This window comes from Populus nigra, chromosome 1, assembly GCF_951802175.1.
Source record: "Populus nigra chromosome 1, ddPopNigr1.1, whole genome shotgun sequence".
NCBI classification, from domain to species: Eukaryota; Viridiplantae; Streptophyta; class Magnoliopsida; order Malpighiales; family Salicaceae; genus Populus; species Populus nigra.
The window spans coordinates 33,703,002-33,717,574 of record NC_084852.1 but is presented as its reverse complement, the minus strand read 5'-3'; the positions used below and the strand labels follow the sequence as shown (position 1 = coordinate 33,717,574).

The window sequence follows — 14,573 nt, the reverse complement described above, 5'->3', positions numbered from 1 at the left end:
TTTTGATTTTTACTTATTTTATTTGAAATAATTTATAAAATGTTAATTATTATTATTTTAATTTCTTCACCTTTCATTTTTTTTAATTTTTTAGATTTGATCTCTATTATTTTGATTATTATTTATTTTATTTGAGATAATTTATGAAATTATATTTTTTTTCAATTTCATTCTCATTCAACTTTTTAATTTGTAAGATTTGTTCCTCATTATTTTAATAAACTTGAAAAAATAAAACATTAATAAGTTATTTTCCAGCTCATTTTCCATAACATAACCAAACACTGGAAAGTGTTTTCCAACTTATTTTCCATTACACTACCAAACATCGGAAAATACTTTCCCGGAATTCACTTTCCAAAAGGAAACTACTTTTCTGCAAACAAACGGGGCCTAAGAAGAAGATTCATTCATTTTTTTTTATTTGTGTGGGGTGTCCGGGTCAGCTTGCACGCACCACGATTATTTCCTATGATCTACTAGACATCCTACAAGTCCAGGAGCAGGTAAGGCACCGCGGGGGTGACATGCATGCATATAGAGGGTCGAACCCGGAACGGAAACGGAACAAATCACACGATTGACCACAACAACTAGACCCTAGTACGAGGGTTGAAAGTAAAAGGGGTTGTTGAATCTTAAAAGCTTAAAAGAGAAGTTTGAAGAGGCTAAACTTTGAGTTGTTGAGGAAGGGTGCTAATCCTAGGAAAGGATAGTACCCCATCCGCAACGATCCGTGAGAATCCATGGGCTAGAGGATGACTGACTTCTTTCTATTTAGATTGTTGGTGAAAGAGGAAAAGAGCAATTCAGTGAATCCGAAAGAAGGTCCCCAGAAGACAAGTATCCTAGGACTTGGTTCTCTTCCGTCTGTTCTAACACAAGAAACGCAGGATCTATCGGAAAGGGTGACGAGTCGGTCAATGGAGATCCTATGCTGTTGAGCCCGGTCCGAGCGTATCAGTACCACAACAGTTACTGAGGGCTTTTGTAAAGTAGTACCTCCGACAATGTCTTACTGTAAAGTAATGGGTAATCTCTTTTTGTTTTTTTTAATGTGACTCTTATGTTTTCGAGTAAATTTATATATATTTCAATTAATTTTATTCATTTTAAAATTAATAATTATATAATTTTTTAGTGGTAATGAGGTTTATAAAGTTTGAATTGATAATTTCTAGAAAATAAATCTCAAACTTGACCAGTAAACTATATTCTTAAGAGTTCACTAATCTCAATATTATTATTATTATTATTATTATTAATGAAATATTAAAAAATTAATTAATATTTGTGTTTAGAATATTTAAAAAATAATTTAAATATTTTGTTAGATTTAGAATTATTGGGTTTAGCATACCCAAGTCTTCTCTGGCTTGGCCAATAAAGTAAAACAGTCAACTTAATTTTTATATTTTAAAAAAATTATTATTAATTCGTTATGAAGCTACCTTGTGGAATATTAATTTGAAATTGCAAAATCAAATGTTACTCATCTAAAATAAATAACAACTATAATTTTATATATTAAAAATAAAATATTTATAACGGCATTTATTTTTTTTCCTCTTACAAGGAATTATATATGCACCAGATCTAGATATCCTCATGTTTGTTTGTTTTTAGAAGGTCGTCAGTTATATTCTAAATTTTATCATTGATTTTGTAATCATATTTTACATCTTTATTATGTATTGAATCTTATTTATTTAATTTAAATTTAATAATTTAAATTAATAAATATAATAATTATGCTTTTTAAGGAAATATAAGAGCATGCAGACTCTAATGCTGTCTGAATGTGCTCTTTGTAAAAGCATTAAACATTGGTTTATGCGAACACTTTTTCAAACACGAAGTTATCTACAGAGATACCTGTTGAATCAAATCAGTATCTTGGATAACTATATCATGCTGATCGAATAAAAAAAATTAGGCTTAGAAAAATGTTTAGTTGATAAATAATAATTTGATATTTTTATTAAATTTGATCAATAAATTAATTTTAAAATTTTTTGACCCGACTACTTATTTAATCCGGATTTAAAATTAAATCATATAAAAATTATCCTGATATAATATTATTGACTTGACAGATGTAAGACAAGATAGATGATTGGTAAAAAAATATTTTGGTTTTGAAAAGAATTTTAAGAAGATGATTTTTTCTTTTTAATATTAAGATGACGACATATTAGATCATTATCGTCCCTAACTTTATGGTTTAACTCATAAAATCTACGACTTTGATCATGGACTCCACTCAGTTTTGATAAATTTATTTTTAAAAATTATTTATTTTTTACTTAATTATAAAAAAATAAAAATAAATACTTTTAAAATTAAACACAAATAAAAAATTAATACATTTATCTAAAACTACAATAACCTTTATATTTATATATATGCGCGTGTATTACCCTCTTTTTCATCCATCGAACTTCACTCAGTTTCAATATGTCAACCATTTTATATTTATTATCAAATTGCTTGGGGAACTATAATTAAGTACCCACGTATATAAATTTGATCTAAACAAAAAAATTGATTTAAAATCAATAATTTTCTTGTAATATCAAGAAAATTAATTAATATATAATTCTTTGTATTTGAAGGGAATTATATACATACTTGGATTTGGAAAGGAGAGAGAATCCCACGCACAAGCAATCGATAGAGCAAATTAAAATAATAAATTCTTAGTTTTTTTCTAATTATTTGCTGGGCTAGATAAAAATAATTATTCCTTATTATATAAAAGTCTGGAGCTCATCTCTACGATGCTTTCCAACAACAAAGTGTAGCTTTAGTTTAAAATTAATACATCAATATTCAGGCAGAAAAGGTTTAATAACATGATTCAATGTCTTGTCTCTTAATATAATAGAAGCATAATACGTACGGTGACAAGTATTTGGCAATGACGTTCCTGGTCATCTCCTCCGATCCTGAGTTCATCTGATCTAGTTTCTGCTTAGAATTTCATACGACAAGACAAAAAAACCATCCACGTGAAACCCTTGCATGATTGAAATAAACGAACGTGAAATGGCGTTCGGTCCCGAAAATTCCTACCGGCCATCCAACCGTAAAAGAAAAATGGGGCAAAATCATGGCTATTTTTTTTTTTTTTTGTTAATAACACATTTTTTAAAAAACAATATTAGTGAAATGACAACAATTGATGAAATAGTATAATTTATAAATATCATGATTGAAAAACATGATATTTATAGTTTGTTGCTATTTAGAATAGCAACATTTAATAAAAAATATTGAATAAATAAGAAAGAGAAAAAAACCTCGAAGACATATCAAAACTTTGATTACAACATCACTGATATCATCAGAAAGACCTCAACAAGACGAATCGAACGACACAAAAAAAAATCACCAACAGTAAACCTAGTGGGACACACTTGCCGTCAAAGACAAGTGAGCCATGTGCCACCTTTATGCTGTTAGATTTATCTCATTAAGATTTTTTATGATACTAGTCTTGTTATAATAGAAGTTTATTTGTGTTTTTGAAATCTCTTTTTTTTATTCTGTTTTTTCTTCTCCTTCATCTCTCATCTCTTTTATTTAATTTTTTTTATTGGATGTTGCTATATATTCCGAATAGCGATAAGATATAAATATCTTGTTTCTCAATCATATGACATGTATAAATTATATTATATCAGTAATTGTTTTAATTGCAATATTCCATAGTATTTTTAATTTATTATGCTATTTTAAAAAAAAATCTAAAAATATTTTACTTACCTTTAGATGAACAGAAAAAAAGCCGATGGCTAAATTAAATTCATCGTGGAAATCACCATTTTTCTAAATGGCATACATGTACTGACTATAAAGATACCATAAATTGATGGGAGTGTATATATATTTTGCTTTCATAGCGTAGGCATTGCAAGTCTTACGAAGCTAATTTAATATATTACTAGGTCGATGGTTTGAGTAGCACTGAATGTCAGATCAACTTTTTATTAAAAAAATATTTTGAGCATTTTATAATTCATTTTATTTTATATTTTGCTTTTATTAAGTCAACTCAATTTTTAAATTTAAATAAAAAAACAAATCTACTCTCATATATAATATAATATAAACAACTAAGATTTGTTATTTACATAAAAAAACCTAATCAATTTGCTATTTACCCAAAACCTTGAATGATTGTTCTCCTGTTAAAGTTGAGAGCTTGAGAGAGAGATATGGATAAATTCAAGTTAGTAGCTAGGGTTTCAAGTTTGGCAAAGAGAGGGAGGGTTTTATGAATGACAATTTTGTTATTTTAAAGTAATATGGGCTTAATTTGTAGTTATTAAATTGAATATAATGAAAAATATTTAAACAATCCAATATTTTTTTGTTGATTTTTTTTTGTTCCATGTAGAGTGTCATGAACTTATTAAGTTTATAATGTTTTTTGTAATTTTCGAAACAAAGGAGACAAAGTGTTAAAAAGAAGTAAATGATAGGATATTCAGTGTAATCTTCCTATTTTTTAATGTAAAAAAAATATTCAAGTATTGCTAATATATTTTTTAATAAAAAAATTATCATAAACTCAAAATATAATTCATATTGAAAGATATATATTTTTTAAATATTGATACGGCAACATAATGAATGATATATATTTTTTAAAAAATATTAAGAAGCAATATACTAAATTGATCCAGATTAATCGGTCAAATATATGACTTGGGTCATAAAATTTTAATAAACCTATAGAAAGCAAATAAAAAAAATTATAAAGGTCGGTTCCTAATCAACACAATTTTAAAGAAGAAAATTGAAAAAACAATTAAATTAAAAAAAACTATCTAAGTCAACTCGTGTTAATCCGTCAAAATTTATATCATGAGATCGAGATAATCCTATAGAAAAACAAATATATATATATATATATATATATTCAATTAAAAAAAACTCAAAAAAATAAATCAAATCAACACAGATTAATTTATTAAACTCATAACTCAGGTTATGAGCTTAAAATAACTTATAAAAAATAAATAAATTAATTAAAAAATTATTCAATTAATCCTACCGCTAGAAATTGCAAAATACACACATGAAAACATATTGCCATAATCCAACAAAAAAACATAGCCAAAATTTATCAATCCTACAACCAATCACACTGCCGAAACGATTTCAACCTCATGTATGAGTCCAAGAACATGGTATAAACATCACATTATAAAATTGCAATTATATAATATTGATATACTCCGCTTAGTAGCTAATAATATATTCAGGGAGATGCAAGAATTCATAATCATGATAATAGTTATTAGCTAGTCCTTATAGACTATGCAAGAAAAGCTTCATTGAATGAATGCTGTAAGATTCTTTTGATTTTTTTTTATGGTTTTCAATAAAAAAAATGACTAATTAGGTGAAAAAATGGTCAAACAAAATTAATAGAAGTTTCAAAAATATAAATTAAACTCGTTATAGACAAAGATGAAAAAAAAAGGTTTTATCTGTTAGGTTTCCCGAATATCATACAAGCAATGAAAATAATATAATAAAATTATTCGGGAGTCCCTACAATCCTATTAGACAGATTTAGAGTTGTTTAGAAATTTATTACCTGAAGATTTAATCTTTTTCGACTTTGAATAATTCTTTAAAGATTGAGTTGTCACAAACCACAAGTCGTTCAATTCTTTGGCATCCAACGGTAATCTACATGAACTACCCATGAGAAATCTTGTAAATCTTTATTTAAAAGAGAGGAATTGTTATGCTTAGAGTCATACTTAATTAAATCTCTATATTTTTCATCAGGTCACACTTAATTAAACATTATAGCTTAGTTTAATTTCTGACTACTAATTCTTAATGTATGTGACCCATTAGGTTCCTCATATGTTAAATCATGTTTATTCTATATAATAGTCATTGATCGTTTGAAAAAAATTTAAAACTCTTTTCAAATCTCATTTCATCTTAGCTAAAGATTTCTCATTCAATATCATTTGAGAACAAATGAAACATTATCTAATTCACCTAAGGTAATGAATTCTTTCTTGATCACTCAAGTACCTTCATATAGTTTGTGATATACTCAATGTTTGCCCTTTTATTACCTTGATTTAGATAACATATATGTAACATGATCAAAGCATAATATTTTTTTTATATAAGATGACTTAATGATCTTAAGTTTAAGGATCATTTACACAACCGTCACGTGAGCCTTTTCATAGACATGAGTGATCTCTCCATATGAAATTCTCATGCAAGTCAGTTCAATATACATGTTTTATAACAAATACTTACATAATAGTTCTAGGTATCTCTTATATCTTAGTTTATGAGAACAACTACTTCCTTTCATAAAGAAAAGAATATAATATGTACCAGTCTTTCCGGCTTTAATGAACATCCAGTATTTAAAAGAACATTGACTATGAACATTTTAAGAACAATACTTTGATGCAACAAGAATCCTATAATTATAACAACTTTATAATTTTCTTTGCAAAGTATTTTTGTTTCATGGACTTTATCTTTACTCCAAATTTATTAATCTAATATTATTTAAATATTAAAGATAATTAAGTCTTTATTAATAATAAATATTTATTTACATAAATTTAATATTATCATGTACAATCAACCGATTGACTACAGGGAATATTAAATCAATATTTTACATCCAAACGATCTTTATCAACAAATATAAGAAGGCTGAAAAAACACCAAATTTGCACACTATGCTTTTATCAAATATTTCATTGCATACACTGCAATAAATATTTTGATCAATTATCATGGTTATAAAATTTGGACTAACTTAGGGCCTGAACCAGTTTGTCTTAAAAAAAAAAATAGGTTAAGATATTAATTTGGTTTCACACAATCAAAACTCTAGTTGACCAATAATCTAGGTAAAATCCAGTTAAAATTTAATCTTTAATTCATTGGCTTTTGTGTGCGTAAAAACTTGGATTAACTTAAATTAATCATTTTCACTTGTGACATAGATTTTATTTTGAATCAATACTGAATCATCAATACTGGATCAAGTTTTATAGCTATGCTAGTAATATTAGCTTACTTAAAACTCCTCTCCATTTATCTCTTAATCCAAGAAGTGTTATATATATATATATACTTTGCGTTTATTTTAGGATATTTGACTAATCTTCACCCCATGTATTGGTCTTCGTAGTTGATATGGGTTATTTCCTACCTAATATGCAACAATTTACTTAAATTCACCCTACCTATATTATTCCTTATATATATAGTGAACTAATTAATATTTCCAACCTAATTGAGGTTCTGATACGTACGTACCCTTCACAAAGACGAGTTAATTTGTGCCATACAATAATAATGTTTTTCTGCAGGAAGTTTGCCATTCTTTGAGATGACCAAACAGGCCATGAGTCTCTAAATTCTTCAATTATTTGGTAAAATTACCTTTAATTAGGTTTGTTCGACTATATATTGATGTTTTTCATTCATATTAATAAATTGTTTTAATCTTAATAAATCCAAATTAATATTTATTGAATTAAATTAAATGTTTGATATTTTTTATGAAACGTTTTAACAATAAGCATTTTATATATGGGATTTGTATCTCCTAAATATTAATAAATCTCGACGAGTCAGCTTTCCATTCTTAGTTTTTATTTTAGTAAAATAATATTTATTTTATATAATTGAAAGTAGAAAAAGTAACTATTTCAATTAGGAATCAAACTTTATATAAAATCGAAATAGTATTTCTTCATATTATTTATAAATACATTTCATATCCTTTCCTTCAAGAGAGAGAGAGAGAGAGAGAGAGAGAGAGAGAGCTTTATTTTTTATTGCAATGTACGAGAACAGTTGTTTTAATTAAAAATAAAAAAAATAAAATATTTGGAATTTTTACTTTAGAAATAAATTTAATTTGATTATAAATGAAAGTAAATATACTCTAGGGTATAAAGTAGATTTTGAAAGAACTGTATAAAAAGTAATTGAAGCAAAGTTCTAAAGCCAAAGACATCCCAGACTTATTAAAGTTCATAGGACTCTTGTTATTCATCCTTAGAATTCGTATTCTGTGGCTTATCTTTTGATACAGGCGTCAAGTGCCACAGCGACCTTTGCTGCAACATTTTCTGCGTCCATGTCAGTAGTTAAGTATTACCTTCTAAAACGTTTTCCAGTCCCTTATGGTGAGTAGTTTACTGATCAACATTTGAGCACCTAAACTAGAATTACATGCTATATTAGAGCATTAGAAACCAGTTTCTTTCAGAATTCATCGTCTTTAATTTCCAACACAGCTCTATACTCCGTTGCTGTGGCGACTGTTGCTTCCTTCTTAGGGCAATCTGTTGCGAGAAAGCTAATCAATTTACTAGGAAGAGTTTCACTCATCATCTTCATCCTGTCCTTCACAATTTTTGTGAGCGCAATCTGTGACAACACTGTTTTTCATTGATTGATAATAGAAATGGATTTCCTTGGTGGGCTTTCTTTTTCCCTTTTCATTTCAATAATAATGGTTTGTTTTCCTCTCCAAACAGGTGGAGTCGGGATAGCAAATGTGGTTGAAAAGACTGAACGAGTACATGGGATTTTTTATAACATTTGTTCATATGAAGCTTAGTTTATTTTAGGACAATAAACCTTTTTCTTTCTTTTTTCGATTGTCTCAATCTAGAAAGCCTTCCCATCGTTTATTTTAGCTTCGATTCTTTGAGTGCTTGATTCCAGTTGCTGAATACTCCATCTTTGGCAAGCCCAAATGTCCAAAAACTGTTCACATTGGCTCTAACCAGTGGATGGTCCAAATAATTCAGGTTTCACAGTACCAATGGTGGACTGGCAGGTAGTAGTTACATGTATTTAACAGAGACAACTTGATAATAATTAAGATAGCAAATGCTCCGAAGACAAATCCCACAAAAGGCATAAATTTCATTGGTATTGTGATTTATCAGTATGATAACGAAATAGCAACCAGTATTCTCTTAGTAACTATTCTCTGTCAGTCATCACTTGACCAGTATACAATGGAACTGCATTTCAGTCTGGTAGATTGTGGACAGACTCTTTAGAGTTTGCAGTTATTAAGAATGGCCGCTTGCTTTAGTTGTAACTCTTGAAAACTGTGGTAACCAACGCAAGCAAATTTAAATTACTTGAATTACTTCACACAACATATCTTCCAGAATCCCATTTAGAAACTCATCCAGCTTCTTGTTCTTTGATCAAGTTATATTCTCACTGCTCCTATTCACTATACTTCTATAGTTCATCTTTGGGGACATCCTCTTTAGCTCTCAAAAGAGATTTGATGACTGTTGCCAGGTCCTTTGAGCTGGATTTTGTTGAAAGCTTGACCTGCACAATGAAATAGGTTTCATGGATTCTATAATCTGCATATACAGTTAAAAAATAATGAATATGGAAATGAACATATCCTGAAATTATTACCGGATTTTCTTTATCCCCAACTGGATAAAATAGAAGTGTTGGATAGTCGTCCACCTACAACAATTAATAGTAACAAAGGAAGAGTTCTCAGTATTATAAGTTTATCATCAATTATTATAAAACTCCTTAGCTGAAAGGGAAAAAAAGAGTTTCTTCATCCCAAATGTTGAGGAACAGTTTTCTAACAGATTGATTACTAACTTGTACTGTTAAGCAACCAACCAATATGATAGATTTGAATGCCAGGTGGCATAAAAGCCACCTGCTAAATTCCACACATCAAATACGGTTGTCTTTCAATGGCTTTAAAATGTTTACTTTAATTTGCAGCAAAATTGTGTTGAAGCAAATCTCTTACCTGCAGTTTTGGATGTTCGTTTGCAGAAGCATCTATCCTTGCAAAAACTAAATTGTCTACACCTTTAAAATGCTTAGCCAACTTCTCGATCTGCTTAGTTGTAGTCTCACAGCTGATGCACCATGGTGTATACACCTGTCGTTAACGTTTCAAGAAAGAAAGTTGAAATAGATACTAGTTGCAGCATCCACTTAATTCTTATGGTCTGTAAGGTATTTTAGACAAGAGCAGCAGGCATATCTTGCAGAGCTTAAACCTGAGGTGCATGGTTACACGAAATTGTGCTTACCTCTAGAAGTACATTCTTGGGGCTGCTCAAAACCAAGTCATCAAGAGTCTTCCCTACAACAACCTGGAGAATTTTCTCTTTCTGCAATTTCCCGTAATCACAGGATAGTTTAAAAATTGAGATCAATGAACCAGCATTACATAACAATTCCAAGTTTAATCACTCTCAAGAACATGAAAATAATGTGTTTTGATGAAGGAAATTGAAAGCAAATCAAGTTTTCACAGGATGAAAGGAGTCCAATGTACTTTTAATGGAAATTAAATAAGTTTGCTCTGATGATATTGTTCTCTTTCCTCCAATAATTGTCTAAAAATTAGAATATTATAGAAGCATAATAATACCACAACTATTTATCTTAATTTTCATCAAGGCACAGCTATACTACATAAGCCATGTGTGACTTTCTGCACATTGCCATCCATAAAAAATTTAAAGCAGGGTCACAAATTATCATGACATGGATTGCTCAAGAAATTTTCCTCCAGAATAGAATGGAGCTTCTCCAGCTGACCAACTGCTGCATAGCATCATCAAAAGCCTACCTATTGCCTAACATGCAAGCATTATTCTCATGTCTTCTTAAAAAAGGAGAGAGAAAAAAACTAACAATCCCCCATGCTTCAATCACACGTGCATTACCATAATCAATTTACAGAAAGTTAATAACACTCACATTATCAGGTATTGGTTGTGATTTGAAGTAAGTTGACAGACTACCATGCAGAAGCCTCGAGCAGAATTCCTACAAAGGCCAAATTATATCATATTAGCTAAGTTGGATATTCTCAAAGGGGAAAGAATAGTGAAGAAAAAAATTACTTCTATGTTGCTTGGCGTTGGATTGGACTCTAACAAATACTTCGAGCTCATTCTGTTGTCAAAAGCAGTCACCTATCAAGCCAGTACATGTAAATTTCATTAAGCTATAGCTTCAGCGAAAAAAATAAGTGAAACTACTGCTGGAACTTGAAGAAAACAATTAGTTGCTAGCTAGGAAATTAACCACAGTATTTTCTGAATCTTCAATCCCAAATAATGTTAAGAAGGGCTTTGCTTGGTTTTCATCTGCAATGTCTATGTATATGAACATTATCTGCACCAGAAGGACAGAATCAGGAAATTAAGCTAAGAAAAGGCAGCAACTTCAATTAAATTACCCAAACAAAGTACCTTTGATATGAACTTTCTGGCAACCTCTTGAAGAGGCCGAATGAGATTTTTGAAATCATCAGCATCTGCAAAGACAATAACCTGCAGAAAAAGTAATTCATCTCAAAATTTACTCCACCAGACCACTTTAGCATGATTAGCATTGTTTTTAGTGTAGCCGTTGAAATAGAGAACAGATGACAAATGTTCTATTATTGCTATTTACATGATTACTGATGTGACCATGGGATAAACTTCTCACTTAACAAATGCTCAAGGAAGAGTCAAAATCAAAGTTTCCAACACGTGCACCAGATCTACTTATACAGTTTCATTACAAATTGTTTAAAAAAACTTGAAAGTTTCTGGAAGAGTGCTGCTATGAGGCCTGGGTTTGATTTGGCTGTGCATGTTTAGCTTTATATGTGAGTTCTCTCATTCTAGAAAATCTAAGAGGTAAATGATAGAAGACAGTGCAATACACACTATATTATACTGTTGCACACTGCATAAAATTCTGTATCCATATGTGGAAAAATGAAGGAAAATTAAATTATTTAGAAGCACTGATATGCCTTGAAAAATAAATGAACAAAGCACAATAGATCCATGACGACTTAAAAAAGGTTAACATTTAGTACAATGGAATCAAAAAATTAATTTCTGCCATAGCAGTGCCTCATCCTGCTTTTTCTGTAGTCACAATGCATGTAAGTTACAAGTATCAACCTGAAGTTTGACAGGACTGGAGTAAACTCTGGCAGAGTTCAGTTCAGTAAGAATGGTAACAAGGGGAAACTTGTTATATTCCAGAAACTGTAATATTGTGTCCTTTTCAAAGATCCCTCCTACAAAACAGGCAAGTTTCCATTCACGAATTCAGAAAATTGAGGCTGATTGGAATTAATTCATTAAAAATGAAAAACAAGAATGAACATATTTCAAAATAACTCTCAGAAGGCAGTCTCTGTAAAGATGAAACGAAGTACAAGTTGGTTGAACATCAGCAACTCACCATAAGCTGTGTATTTTTCAGGCTCACTTTTAACAATTCCAATGAAATTGTCTTTAGAATTGATATTTGGGAAGAGAATTTTAGCAACAGCAGGGCTGCTCACTTCAACAAACTGGATTTCGTTGTCAAAGGTTGCTGCTTTTATAAATTCTTCATAATCATGTCCCTAAGAAAAATTTCATGTTTATCAAGAGAAATCCCAAAAATGTGAAGACATGTAAAACTTTATCTGGTAAATAAAAATTTAATGCATTGAAACATCGAGGGGTTAGTGGAAACTATGAAATACAAAAGAACATAAAAGCATAAGATGCTTACAGCTACATATAGTTGCTAAAGACTAGTAAAATCCCATGAATATCAAAGAGGAGAAAAATTGTAGTGATGAGATGATGCTCAACCATTGAAAATCCTGTTACCTTTCAAACTCTGAATTTTTAAAATATAGTTGACTGTGCTGCATGTTAGATCAAACTTTTATGAGCAAGTGTTATAAGCAAAACAAAACTACATAAAACTAAACCTCACCATCCCTCATCATCAACATATTAAAAACAATTGAAGAAAATAGTTTGCAGAACGATTGTTGCTAGTAAAACTGAGTTGAAGTCATGGACCATCATTTACTTCAGTTAACTGCAGCATACCAATTCTGCCAGGCACTATTGTATGCTGGACGTGTTTGTTAGATAGCTAGAAGAAATCCAACGCAAAAACATTCAGGTGTTGTAAGCTCTCAAGCCTAAGAGACGAGATGAACACAAAGTTCAAAATCTAACATCGAACACCAACCAGTCAGGCAAAAAGATGCAACATATGTAAGCCCAATTAACAGAACAGTCAATGGTGATAAAGCATTCATTTAGCAGCCCTTTCTCAAAGCAAAACACTCCACCTTTGGTTAAATGTCATGAAGTGACAACAACTCCGCCATTGAGGCAAGGACCGAGTTCAAACACTGTAAATTCCAAATATGCGTTTCTGTATTTCATTGACTACTCGCTAGCAAGTTTATAATTCAGTTAAAAAATTATCAAAGAAAACATGAGGCAGTTTAAACATACATACCTCAAATTTATCAAAAAGACCAAGAACAAACAAATGATACTTCTTCTGAAAATCCTCAGCCTCCACACTTGAACTTATCCTAATAACAGGCACACCTGTCTTTTTCCTAGCCCAGATCACTATATCTTCCCTGATTTCAAATTAATCACACGAAATCAATCAATCAAAATCAAGCACAACTAAAAAAAATTGTTTAACAAGGCAAGAGAATAATTTAAGAAAAACTTATGTTAATCACACGTAATTTGACATTAGTAAACAAAAGCATTAAAACCATAAAAAGAGACATACCCGGAAAATCCACCAGTGTAAACCTGAGAGGTCCCGTTGAAAAAAAGAAGCAGAGTAGGGAAGCCTTTGATCCCAAGAGTTGAGGCAACTTTTGGGTACCTTTCAGCATCAAGTTTAGCCATCAAGACAGGACTCCCCAACTCCTTGAGCTTATTAGCAGCCTCAGCAAATTGAGGCATAAGCTCAGCACTTCTTGCACACCAAGGTGCATACCCAAGAATCAACACAAACTCATTCTGATCAATAACCCTTCTCGCATTATCACTGTTCAGCTCAAGAACTATCCTCTGTGCTTTGGACAATACCTCAGCCTCCTTCTGTTGGTCACCTTGCAGCTGCTCTTCTCCTCCTCCTCCTTCTTCCTCATCAATTGCTATCAATTCTTTTAAATCACTATCAGCACCGTCATTATCAGTTTCAACTGTTGGGTCTTCATTGGCAGTGACAAAGATGGTAGAAGTGAGTAAAAGTAGGATGGTGAAGGCGAAAAGCATGGATCTTGAGGTGGGTTTTGCGGGAAACATGCTGGTTTTGTTGAAAGGAGAGGTTTTTCTGAGTTGTTTGAGATTTGTGTAGGGGGGGTTTGAGGGTTTTCTGAATCTTGGTTAAAAGGGTCTGATCTGGAGATCTTCCTTAATTGGTGGAGGTTATTAAGGGAGTCATACGTAGAAGGGCAAAATTGAGAGATAGGAATGAACGTGAAGGGAGTTTTAGTATTAAGAGCGTGTTTGGCAGTGTGGTTGCGGGTGCTTTTCAAATAACTTTTCGTGCTAAAATGCATGCCAACAATGTTTTTTCATTTTTTAAAAATCATTTTTGACATCAGCACATCAAAACGATCCAAAACGTACAAATCATATTAAATTTTAAAAAAAAAAAAAAACAAAAAATTTTCAAAATTTTTGGGAACGCGGCCGCAGCCGCGTTCC

At 30.7% G+C, this 14,573-nt stretch overlaps 1 protein-coding gene across 1 annotated transcript; it reads right to left on the bottom strand.

The window, feature by feature from the left end:
- Nucleotides 1-8,930: 8,930 nt before the first annotated feature.
- Nucleotides 8,931-14,341, bottom strand: LOC133674906 (protein disulfide isomerase-like 1-6). The gene is made up of 12 exons (XM_062096204.1): nt 13,645-14,341; nt 13,354-13,483; nt 12,286-12,451; nt 12,000-12,118; nt 11,292-11,372; nt 11,125-11,214; nt 10,941-11,012; nt 10,795-10,863; nt 10,119-10,199; nt 9,830-9,964; nt 9,472-9,525; nt 8,931-9,378 (listed from the first exon to the last, which is right to left on the bottom strand). Exons 1-12 carry the CDS (start codon nt 14,166-14,168, stop codon nt 9,283-9,285), a joined length of 1,617 nt encoding a protein of 538 aa, XP_061952188.1. The 5' UTR covers nt 14,169-14,341; the 3' UTR covers nt 8,931-9,282.
- Between the last annotated feature and the right edge of the window lie 232 nt (nt 14,342-14,573).

Bases quoted from the DNA above. Each gene is read 5' to 3' on its own strand.
- LOC133674906 (XM_062096204.1), bottom strand. From the start codon at position 14,168: ATGTTTCCCGCAAAACCCACCTCAAGATCCATGCTTTTCGCCTTCACC. The intron at 13,484-13,644 runs GTATGTCTCTTT...ATTTGAAATCAG, and splicing joins TACACTGGTGGATTTTCCGG to GGAAGATATAGTGATCTGGG. The intron at 9,965-10,118 runs GTAAGCACAATT...CGTTAACGACAG, and splicing joins CCAAGAATGTACTTCTAGAG to GTGTATACACCATGGTGCAT.